Source organism: Tachysurus fulvidraco, chromosome 13, assembly GCF_022655615.1.
Source record: "Tachysurus fulvidraco isolate hzauxx_2018 chromosome 13, HZAU_PFXX_2.0, whole genome shotgun sequence".
NCBI lineage: Eukaryota > Metazoa > Chordata > Actinopteri > Siluriformes > Bagridae > Tachysurus > Tachysurus fulvidraco.
Window position 1 is genome coordinate 8,982,842 of NC_062530.1, and position 12,674 is coordinate 8,995,515.

Genomic DNA, 12,674 nt, shown 5'->3' on the forward strand with positions numbered 1-12,674 from the left:
TGCTATTGAGAAAGTGTTTTTTATAATGCGTTGTGTAATCACACCTTTACACCATTATTATCTCTGGAAACTATTATGTTGCAACTTATCCTATTTTGAATGTGACGATTACTTTCGTCTTGACTTTGCAAGCTCTGAGAAGCTGAAAGTTTACAACAGCTGGTAGTCATTTGTAAATCTGCTGAGTTATTGCAACATTCACACATACACAAACCCAAAAACATCTCACCCACCAACCCACACTAACTAAAGATCATTACATAAGACTACACTCCATTAAAGGAGCTTGATAAGTCCAGGCTAAAGGCTTAAGAGAAACTTTCCTTGGATTGCTGTGATGAGTTTACAAGCACAGTAAACAGCAAACAGCAAAGGTAGGACAAAGAATTACATCACATGTTACCACTTATTTTAGTTATTTTAGAGTTATCCTATTTGTTCAGTAAAGTTTACATGAGGAAATTTTTATTGGAATATAATTATGTGCAGTGTTTATTTGCAATAAGAACTGAACTACTTGCTTTGGGTAAAATTATGTTTAAGTACCCATGATCATGTATATTATAAATGTGCAGGCTTATCAGAATATGATTGTTAAAAGCATTTAAATATTATTTTAAAGTATTAAACATCTTAGAAACTTGCTCTGACATTTAAAATCAGTTTGATTAGTGACAAGATAATATATGTAGGGGTATATTCAATATTCATGCTAAAAAAGTTTACTACACTCTAATAGTGAATTTACAATCACTATATTGTGTCACTATATTCAAAGTTGGGCTGCGTATACACCTTTACTTTATGTTGATTTTCTGTGTGTGCTATTCAGATTATGCAAAGTACCCTTCTTTTTCTTTCCTTTCCTTTCCTTTTCTTTTCTTTTCTTTCTTTCTTTCTTTCTTTCTTTCTTTCTTTCTTTCTTTCTTGCACTGAAACATCTGATTATTTGGTTATTTAAATAAAAACACATACTACTACTACTACTACTACTACTACTACTAATAATAATAATAATAATAATAATAATAATAATAATAATACAAATAATAATAATAATAATAATAATAATAATAATAATAATAATAATAATAATAATAAATATATTGACTCTTTCACTCTTTCAGATGTGCAAATTTATTTATTTTTTTTTGTAAATGCTCCCCAATTTTACATTGAGGTTTGCTGGCCTGGTTGCTGCCAGCAAAACTGTAAAGTTTGATGTAAATCCCAAATCCAACTTTCTGCTTGTGTGTTGTTGAAAGCCAAATGCAGCATTTTAATGAGATAATCTGTAAATTGAATATGTAAAATCTACCAATAATTATATTAGATCTCACAGGAGGACTTTATATAAAATGTATTTATTTATTTGATTGTTTGATTTTTGTTTGCGTGTTTGTTTGTTTGTTTGTTTTGAAAAAGCACAATGTAAGATTTTGACAATATTTTAAAAATGTAAACAAACAAATAATAGAAATTTACAGAATTACAAATTACAGAACATAAAATGATCAGCATTTTGTTTAATTTGATGCTTTGGTTTGTGTGTGTTTGTGTGTGTATCAGATGGGAAAGAGGAAGTTTTCTGGGTTAGAAATAACCCTAATAGTGATGTTCATCATGATGGGGATTGTTGCCATAGCTCTGATTGCAGTGCTTGCCACAAGAACAAATGAGACAAAGAGTGAGTGATGCATATTTACTCTTACAGAATCACATAACTTCAAACATGGTTCAAATAAAAAAACTCCTACCCACCTTAGTGGTTTGATTTCTTTCTTTCTTTCTTTCTTTCTTTCTTTCTTTCTTTCTTTCTTTCTTTCTTTCTTTCTTTCTTTCTTCACAAAACCTAATGTCATCACAAATATATAGCAACATTCCTTAGTTCTATGATATAAGAGAAAATTACCACATTGTATACAGTAATAACAAGGGCAACACATGAAATGGAACAGCCAAGAGGCAAATAAGATTCATAAGGGCATAAGGAATCAGCTGCTGAATCATTCTTATTATGGCAGTTGTCACTCATAATCATAATGTGAACCCTTAATGCCACTCTGGCTCACTGCGTTCTTAATCTAGAAAGACAGTTATATACAAAAGGGGGTGTTGAATACCTCAGAGACTTGCATATTTGTGCAAAGGACAGTCTAGTTTGCCTACTTGAATAATATGATAAAATGAAATAAAAATAAAATGGTGTACAAGCCAAATACAGCTTCATCAAAATAGCTCACAGCTGTCTTAAGTCTGGATGAGCATTTCTAGAAAACACATTGGATAAGCTGAACTGCACATTCACAAGTGAATATTTAAAAAAAAAAAATATTGTTGATAAAGTAATACCCCGTGCGCATACAGCAAATGAAAAAGAATGCCTGTTTGCTTAATTTACTGTATAATTAATCAGCTATAAATCTATTTTATTATTATTATTATTATTATTATTATTATTATTATTATTATTATTATTATTTGGCTTTATACATATATAATAATAATAATAATAATAATAATAATAATAATAATAATAATAATAATAATAATAATAATACATTTTTGTAGTTAATATTTAATATACAAATTCTTGGTCTAAAAAATCTTAATTAATATTAATGGTGAAATGAATTAAATAGTTAAATTGCCCTGATCATCATTCTTATTTTTAATTTTTTTTAGACACAGATTTTATAGCACAGTGTCCAAATAACGTGTCTGAAAGAGTGGACTGTTTTCCAGATGCAGGTGCCTCTCAGGTAAAATACACATTTTTAAGTCAAAACAAACACACACACACACACACACACACACACACACACACACACACACACACACACACACACAGTTACAAATCAGTACTTTTAACCAGTGCAGTAAACCTACACAAACAGTCAAATGTGCTCATCATGTTTGTATAAAGTGCACATATTATGAACTATAAATTCACAATGATGTTCAGCTATAAAAAAAAAGGTGTACTGTTGATCAAAATGGAAATGTCTAATTTAAGGCATACATACAGTATATAGATCTCTAAGCTTTATTAGACAGACATATCTTATTCTAATCAAATCAAGCATTTTAATGAAATAATCTGTAAATTGAATATGTAAAATCTACCAATAATTATATTAGATCTCACAGGAGGACTTTATATAAAATGTATTTATTTATTTGATTGTTTGTTTTTTGTTTGAGTGTATGTTTGTTTGTTTGTTTGTTTTGAAGAAGCACAATGTAAGATTTTGACAATATTTTAAAAATGTAAACAAACAAATAATAGAAATTTACAGAATTACAAATTCCAGAAAATAAAATGATCAGCATTTTGTTTAAATGTGCTCATCATGTTTGTATAAAGTGCACATATTATGAACTATAAATTCACAATGATGTTCAGCTATAAAAGAAAGTGTACTGTTGATCAAAATGGAAATGTCTAATTTAAGGCATACATACAGTATATAGATCTCTACGCTTTATTAGACAGACATATCTTATTCTAATCAAATACAGCATTTTAATGAAATAATCTGCAATTTCTGAAAAATCATTTTATGGTTTTTCCTTCCTGATCCACCAGCAAAGCTGTCAGAAGCGTGGGTGCTGCTGGGGCCCACATGGCCAAAAAAATATTCCATGGTGCTTCTTCTCTAGTAATCATGGCTACAGCGTGGTCAGTGAAAAACAGAAGAGTAGTGCAAGTGAGTACTAGATATTTATTTTATTCACTTCAAGTCAAGTCAAGAGTCAAGAAGCTTTTATTGTCATTTCAACCATATTTAGCTGTTGCAGTACACAGTGAAATGAGACAACGTTTCTCCAGGATCAAGGTGCTACATAAAACAAAGGCAGGGCTAAGGACATGTACAGTAAGTAGTTTTAGCCACATAAAGTGCAACTGTGCAACCTGGTGCAAACAGTGCAGGACAAGACAAACAAGACAGTGCAGGACAAAAGACAGTGCAAGACAAAAAACAGTGCAGACATAAAGTTACAAGACAATACAAAAGTACAAAAAATGCAATACACAAAAGACAATAAACCGTAACAGAAACAGCGCTGACCGACCTGTGTAAATACTGAATGTTCAAACAATATTTTGTGCAGAAACATTAGAATGAACACAGTTTCTTAGCAGCAGGTCCTTTGGATAATATATAGACTTGTGCAAAAAACAGCAAATGACTGAAATATTGTATAGTATGTGCATAATAGCTGAGATATTGTACAATTATGATACTTTATGACACTTATGATAGCCGTGGAGATTTACCAGCTCCAGGTGAACTCTGCTTCATGAAATATTTGGAGGAAGATGCCAACTACATTTGTTCTTTGAGAACAACAACCTCCTCATTAATACAACATTTGTCGGACTGTGTCACCAAAATGAGGATGGGTTCCACTGTGAGACCCCTTTCCTTTCAAGGTTTCTTCCTTTACTTTCCAAGGGAGTTTTTCTTTGCCACTGTCACCTCAGGCTTGCTCACCGGCCTAAAATACAAACACATTTAAATATATTTAACATTAATTTTGAATTTTTTCATTGTATTAATCGTCATATTAACTTTTTTTTAAGTTTATGTTCTGTAAAGCTGCTTTGAGACAAAGTTAATTGTTTAAAGCGCTATAAAAGTAAATTTGAATTTGAGCTGTGGAAACAATTGAGACCACTCCAAATTTTAAATCATCTTTAAATCAGCATTTCTACATGTATGGTAGCCAATCCAATCCAGTGTCTGTTGGATTCCAACACAGGCATCCCTCATTCTGCTAAATAAAGTACTGATTAGGTGATCACCTGAACCAAATCTTTTTAAAAGAGGAATAGAATAAAATCCACTGCTGTTGTCAACAGTATGCTCTTCTAATAGGACCAGCTGGATGGCAAAATCAGAGCTATTGGTAATTGGAGTCAAATAATAACTATTGACCATGCCTAAACAGTTGAAAAGAAAAGTTTTGAGTGAAGAAAAGAAGGGTCCAATTCTGACTTTACACACAGAGGGATACAATGAGCATCAGGTTGCTTTCATCCTTAAAGTGTACTTAAATTCTTTAAATTTCTTATAAAAGACATCTGTTTATAAGAATTAGGTCAAGCAAAAGACATTGGAGACAACAGACATTGGGCAATCAACAGACTTGCAAAAGGTGAAAATGACTCTCCACTGACTGGAATGACTGTCAAATCACAGATGACAACTGACCTACAAAAAAAAAAAGGCAATTGGCAGCTGGGGTGAAGTGCACAGCAAGGACGGTTTGAAACGGGCTCTTAGAGGCAGGGCTGAAGTCATGCAAAGCAAGAAAAAAACACTTTATCAATGAGAAACAAAGAAGGGCAAAGATGAGGCCATAACACCAAAAGAATTGTATCATAGAGTACTGGATTAAGATTATCTTCTATAAGTCTAATTTTCAGCTTTGCACAACACCTGATTATGTAATCGTTAGTCGGAAAGACTTTCAAGAGACCTTTCAAGGTCTCTGTCTAACGATTACATAATCAGGTGTTGTGCAAATCTGAAAATTAGACTCATAGAAGATAATCTTACTCCAGTCAAGGTCTCTGGCTAACGATTACATAATCAGGTGTTGTGCAAAGCCTACAAGACACAGTGTCTCACTGTGGAATATGGTGGAGTATTATTGATGATCTGGGGTGCTTTATTAAGGCTGGAATTTGGCACATTCTTCTTCAAGAAGGGTGCATGAATGAAGCCATATAAAAGGTTGTCCTGAAGGAAAACATGCTATCTTCTCTTCTGACATTGTTCCTCAACACTGAGGATTGTTTTTTCTAGCAGTACAATGCTCCATGGTACACAGCCAAATTAGTCATTGTAGGGATGGAGGAAAACCACATCAAGACTCCATTATGACCAGCCCAATCTCCAGACTTGAACCACATTGAAAACCTTTGAAATGTGATCAAGGGAAAGATAGACGGGCACAAGCCATGTTAAACAAAGCTGAGATGCTTGAATTTTCTCACCAGGAGTGCCATAAAGTCACCCAAAAGCAAATTGAAAAACTGTTGGAGAGCATGCCAAGATGCATGAAAATTGTAATTGTAAATCTGGGTTATTCAACAAAATATTTATTTATTTATTTATTTATTTATTTATTTATTTATTTTTACTTTTCCCAACTTAAAACATGAGTATTCCCATGTTTAAAAAAATATTTGAGGTCTGAAAAGACCAGTTGTCATTTTCTGGAAAAAATAAATAAATAAAAAAATAAAAATAAATAAACTCATAGCTGTAAATATTAAAAAGGAGAAACTGATTTTTTGTTTTCAGAAATAATTTAATTTTGCTTTATGCTAAACCATAGAAATGTCCATTTGAACCATTTAAAAATGCCATTTCTTTTTTACGTTGTGGGATTTTCACATGAATCACATGGACATGCTGTGACGCATAGAAACATCTCTTAGCTCAAAGCAGAGTTAAGAATTCTTTTATCTATGTGAATATGTATTATATTGTGAACTGTTAGACTTTGTGTACATCATATTCTGTCTAAATTGTTTGACTTGGAAGCTCAAGTTACAACAGTTTCCAGAAATTACAGTAAATCTGAAGCCACTGAAGCCACATGTAAAGAAAATGCAGTAACACCATGCAACAATGTTGAGTATTACAATCTGAATTAGAAAAAAAAAGAGAGACATGATTTAGCTGCAAATGCATTGGTGTAGTCTACAACTAACATCGAATGAGGAGGCCTGGTTTGTAGTCAGTGGTAATTCATCCCAGATGTATTCAGTGGGGTTTGGGTCATGGATCTGTTTTTACCAAAATTGTTGCACTTCATTTCTCAGAACTGGAGGCCAAACTGAAGAGACAGGACTCACCCTCTCTGTTTGGCTCCGACATTCTTGAGCTATCCTTTCTAGCAGAAATGCAGACAGAAAACCGCCTCCGCTTCAAGGTATGCTTATTTCTTATTGTTTGCATTCTTATTTTGGGGCCCAAATGTATGTGTCACCCACACACACACACACACACACACACACACACACACACACACACACACACACACACACACACACACACACACATGCACACACGCAAGCATCAATAGAGATGCCTCAGACAACAACTACCAAATCTACAGTAATTCTTATTCTTACTAAATTGTATGCTTTAAAGAACCTTTAAAATATGTGTTGAGTAAATTTGGATCAATCCCAAAATAATTAGTTCATCTGCATTTGGCAAGGATGATCCCATATAAATTCTACATTCAACCATTTATAAAGTACTTGAATGAAATACCAAAGATTTCCTACAGACTGGCAAATAGACTGACAGACTGATGGAAAATGTATCAGTCAGAAAGTTAAGTCAAGGAAACAACTTTGCAATAATTGCTTAAGCATTTCCTTAAGAGTGCCTAAATGCTTCCAAAAAGGCTGAGTACTGAGGCAGCCTGCACACAAGGGTAAATATAAAGTGGCATGCTAACAATATTCTGCATGCTGAATTTTAAGTTCAATCCTATAAACAATAATTGGCCTGTGCTTTCTTCATGCCTTGTTCTATAGATCACTGATGCAAATAAACCAAGGTTTGAAGTACCTCATGAACACATCCAGTCTCTTTCCAGCTCTGTGAATGGACCACTGAAATATGAGTTTGAGCTTCTCAGGAGTCCGTTTGGAGTTAGAGTCCGTAGAGCATCCAACAAAAAAATCCTGTAAGTTTCATTTCTTTACCTAATTCCTTATCTTGTGCCTGCATTAGGGTTTACTTTCCATTCAGTTACCCTTTATCTTATCTAAGATGTGAGTTCAGGACTATTATTGAAAGCAGTAAATACTGCATTTAATTAGTCAAATAAAATCTTGTTTGTTTGTCCTTTAACATCTACCTATGTATTTATTTGGCCAACTCCTAATCTGTGTGGTTCCCATATGGTTGTGCATTGGCTTTATCATGTATTCTTCTGTTGCCTCTTTTTCTCCTTATTCCTAGTTAATTGCCTTGCCACTGGCAAATCTTGTATGTTTTTTTGATTCGTTGCACAGTTGGTCTTCTGAATCACATTTGATTTGGCTCTTGCATTTTGCCTGATCTCTTGTTTTGATTTTGAGAAATTCTATTACCTGATCTGCCTAAAGTGTTGGACTTTGGGCATGACTTGTAACACTTGTTGCGAAATATAAAGAGGAAAATAAAATTCTGCACATTAAAATGCTTAAGTTGCATATTGTCACAGAATAGGTTACTCATACTGCACTTCATGTGCTTCCATTCCCAATTAATCTCACAATTCTTAATATGCTCCATGTTTGACATATTTTTTATGCATGTATTATTTCCAGTTTTTCATCAAAAAGATATTGTAGTTTTACATGTTCTTCTGGTTGTTTGGCATTTTCCCACAGACAAAAACATGCTATTAAATGGTTTGGCTATGCTAAATTCTGCCTTAGGTGTGAATGAGTGTGTAGATATATATTGTTTGTACACTCTTTTGCATGCCACTGTTCTTTCTTCTCAATTGCATGCCTTGATGGCACACAATCCATTTAAATTTTTATCAGATTTAATTTTATATGCACGAGAACACAGCAGTTTTGAGATTGCGTGAATCATTGCTTTTTTCAGGAGATAAAATTGCAATGCCAGTTCTTAGCTGTCATTAATGTTGTACTTCTGTATTTTACAACTGAACTGACTCATTTTTATGCTCAGAGCTAATTATTATGTATTATTTTTAAATAATAGCATCATTTGTTTCACAGTAACCTGCCAGTCAATGTTAGTCTAAAAGACGCCATGATTGTACCTGTGTCAGTCACATGCACACAATGTTTTAAGAGTAGTAAGTGCTAACAAAACCAGCCCAAACTATTCAAGCTTAATTACTGATTGGCTTTCAGCACACTTCAAAGCACTGTGTTGTTTAATAATGCTGCTGCATGCAAGACTTAATCTATGTATACTTCAAACGTGATTTAGAATGATTTTATAATGACAGTACTTTGAACCTCAGTAATAATTTGTCACATTCACAAATGTAGGTGCCACTCCTCCTAGTACATTCTAAAGGTGTGCCACAGAACACCTCTCTTTCAGCTGTCAGTCTCTTCAATATTACACTTGATCACTCTCTGTGGTTACATCTAGCCTGGGCACATTCTTATCTGCAAGAGCAGATTGGTTGATTAGTTTATTGATACACTATTGATATTGATATCAATTGGTATTGATACCAGTATCTTTAGCAGAAATACTACAAAAATAACAATGTAAGAGAAACTAAGAAAGGCATGCAGAGGGCAAATTCCAGTTGTTCTTGTTGTTTTTATGTCAGATCTATTACACTCAATGTTTTTAACACTCAATTTTCAACTAAAATGTGTGTGGGTGTTTTTTGTTTAATTATTATACTTTTTTCGAGACCAGCTTTGATACCAGTATTGGACCGCTGATTTTTGCTGACCAGTATCTGCAGCTCTCTGCCAAACTCTCCTCTGATAACATCTATGGACTAGGTGAACATGTTCACCAACACTTTCGCCATGATATTAACTGGAGGACATGGCCTATATTTACACGAGATGCCTTTCCTAATGGTGTAAGTGGATAACATACTGTACTTAACTTGCTAAATTCTACTTCCAATAATTCCTAGAACATTAAGTTATCAAGACGATATAAGTAAAATTATAACACACGTCACTGATATCACTCTGAAACATGAGTTCCTTTTCAATAGAACTTAATGCTGTATCATGTCTTAAAACTGTGGGAACACCTCTGCTAGACCAGTGTTTGGAGTTCTTCATAATATGTCGATTCTATTGGCCAATGTGGGCTCAGGTGACATAACAGCATGCATTGATGAGACCATAAAATTACATCAGCATCACATTTGTTTGTTCGGCCAGCACTCCTTTTTGTGGTGGCGTTGGTATTGACAGTTCCATGGTGTCAAGCCATGACACAGTGTTGGGTTCCCTCGAAAGGGAACATCTCAGGCTACATATATAACCCAGTAACTTGAGAAGGAAAGAGATGCTGCATTACTTTTCACATGTCAGGCATGTCTAGTGCCTTGCTTCAGAAAATTACAATCTGGGGAATTGTTGGCCTTTCATCGTCTTGCTGACACACCCATCTACATCATCTGACCTCACATTAGCCAATAGAATTGCCAATCATCAGACACAAACATTTATTTTTATTTCCTTTTAAACATTTGTGTTCTTGTTTACTTAGGGTGTTCACAACCTGTATGGTCACTATCCCTTTTTCATGTGCCTGGAGGAAGAAAATGGCAAATCCTTTGGTGTTTTCCTAATGAACAGCAATGCTATGGGTAACCAAATCTCAAATTTCTAATGCACTTTAATAAATATTAAAGCATAGATTATTCGTAAATCATTATATAATTAGGATTTGGTCCATCAGTGCTAGTGTCTTTTCAGTTTGAGTCACTCTTCTTGTAACTGCTAGCTCAAACACAGCTCATGTTATCATTCAAAATGTATGGTGTAAATAATAATTTTGTTTACTTGTGCATGAAATTTCGGTATGAAAATGCTAAAAATATTATTTCATTATTTCAAGGCAACCTGATGCAAGTTTTCTGTGCTATTTATTTGTTTGTTTGTTTATTTGTTTCAATTTTATTTGCGGTCAGTTTTATAGATATGTGCAAATTGAAAGTTATTGCTATTTCAGCTATCCATTAAGTTATTTCTTAATAAGCTAACATTAACAAACTTTTAATTTTGAATACATTTACTTTTAAATCTTAATTATTTGCAGTCAAAGAAGTCTTGATCCCATATACATCTGTTTTTGAAACTTACCAGTGATCTACAGTTTGAGTATCTTTAGGTTGCTTTAAACCTTCGAATGTTACTCTGCTCAAGTTTTCTCTTGATTGGTGACTTTGACATAAACATTCGTACCGGTGTTCTTGATTTCATTAACTGCTGTGAAGGGCTTTTTCTATGACCTGAGACAGAAATTCTATTATCCTGTACAGTTGTTTTCTGTGGACATTTGGGCATTTTGTGTTCCTGATCTCATCCAGCACATCACATGGCCTAGTCTTACTCACAGATTAATACCACTAGTTTTGTATTTCAATAATAAGCTCTATTTTCTATTTGTTGTGTGTTGTTTTGGCCCACTTTAGCTATTCTTATGTATCTATGATATCATGCTGTGGCAGATTTGTTTGTTGATCCTATTTTCATTAATGGATGCACTTTCTGTGTACAAACATCCTTCTGTATATTGCATCATGGCAAATAGTGCAGTGTTCATCTCAGAATGTGTGTTTAAGTATATGTAAAGACAGTGGGGTATATACGTCCGTAATATGAACAGATTGATTTCATGTGTTGGTATGTGTTTGCAGAGGTGACTCTACAGCCAGCACCAGCTGTGACCTACAGGACAATTGGCGGAGTTCTGGACTTTTATATCCTGCTTGGAGACACACCAGAGGCTATTGTACAGGAATTCACACAGGTTGGATTGAATACCATTAATGGAATATGGCCGATCATCTGATAGGCTATAAAGCTGAACTGGTCATAAATAAATGAATAAATAAACAAATAAATAAATAAATAAATAAATAAATAAATAAATAAAACATTACAATATACAGATTAATTCTTCAGTAATTTAAACTTATTTCAACTTATTGTAGTTCTGTAAATTATACCACTTTTGTGCTAATCATGGATATCTCATGCAACAATAGAATGAACAGAATAATAAGCTGTAGATTTTAAAAATATTTATAATGTAGTTATAATATATTCTAAAAAGTTAAAATCCTTTTATCCTTAGTCAAGTGTAAAATAGCATGAATCAGCATGTTAGAATTACTAGGCTCATAAACTGAAATGAGTGACTCTGACCAAACAAAATTGCAGTACAAAAGTTCATAAGTTATAACTAGCAATTTTAAATTTTACATTTTTATATTTCTGGCATTAGTAAAAGAATAGCAAGAACAGCAAAACAAGTGTGCCAACACAAACCCATGAATTAAGACAAATGAAAAAATAATAATTTAATGAGAACAAAACAGACAGTTATTATTAAATGCACGTATTATTATAAATATTATGCAGTGTTCTAATATTTATATTTACAGTGTAATTTGGAAATTTCCTTGTTTTCAAAGTGTGCACTGGGGCTACCCACTACATTTTCCATTTTCTATTCTAGTTTGTGCAGTTCTATGTAGGTAGAAACTTCTTTCTTTTTATTCATTTTAAGCAGGTGAACTGTCACGGTGAGACAAAGACGAGTGGGGATCCAATTGCAGTTAAACATTTAATAAACAAAACAAGACACAGGAACACAGACAGGTAGGCAAGACTAGGCAAAACACCAGGCAGACAGGAAACAGAAACACATACAATAACGACTTGCACCAGGGAAGTGAACAAACAGAGTAGATATACCAAACAGGAACCAATCACAAAGTGGAGACAATCAGAGACTAAAGCACTATTCGGACGGGACTAGTTTTATGTGGGGACGTGGGGGTAAAGTATTACCAGAGCTTCTCTGTGATTTTAGTCCCGTCCGAATGTGCCATCTCAATGTCAGTAAAGATTATGGCGACTTTTACCTTCTGTAAAAAGGTCCAGAAAAATTACCTCAGGTAAT

General features: G+C 33.5%; 1 protein-coding gene across 1 annotated transcript in view; it reads left to right on the top strand.

The window, feature by feature from the left end:
• The first annotated feature begins 205 nt into the window (after positions 1–205).
• The window catches only part of si (sucrase-isomaltase (alpha-glucosidase)), a 96,478-nt gene continuing 84,009 nt past the window's right edge, over positions 206–12,674 (top strand). The window contains exons 1-9 of the mRNA XM_027172241.2: positions 206–374; positions 1,570–1,687; positions 2,686–2,762; positions 3,590–3,710; positions 6,842–6,951; positions 7,568–7,719; positions 9,435–9,606; positions 10,251–10,350; positions 11,404–11,516. Of these exons, the coding sequence (XP_027028042.2) occupies positions 1,570–1,687; positions 2,686–2,762; positions 3,590–3,710; positions 6,842–6,951; positions 7,568–7,719; positions 9,435–9,606; positions 10,251–10,350; positions 11,404–11,516 (963 nt within the window). The 5' untranslated portion in view covers positions 206–374. The remainder of the gene's footprint in view (positions 375–1,569; positions 1,688–2,685; positions 2,763–3,589; positions 3,711–6,841; positions 6,952–7,567; positions 7,720–9,434; positions 9,607–10,250; positions 10,351–11,403; positions 11,517–12,674) is intronic.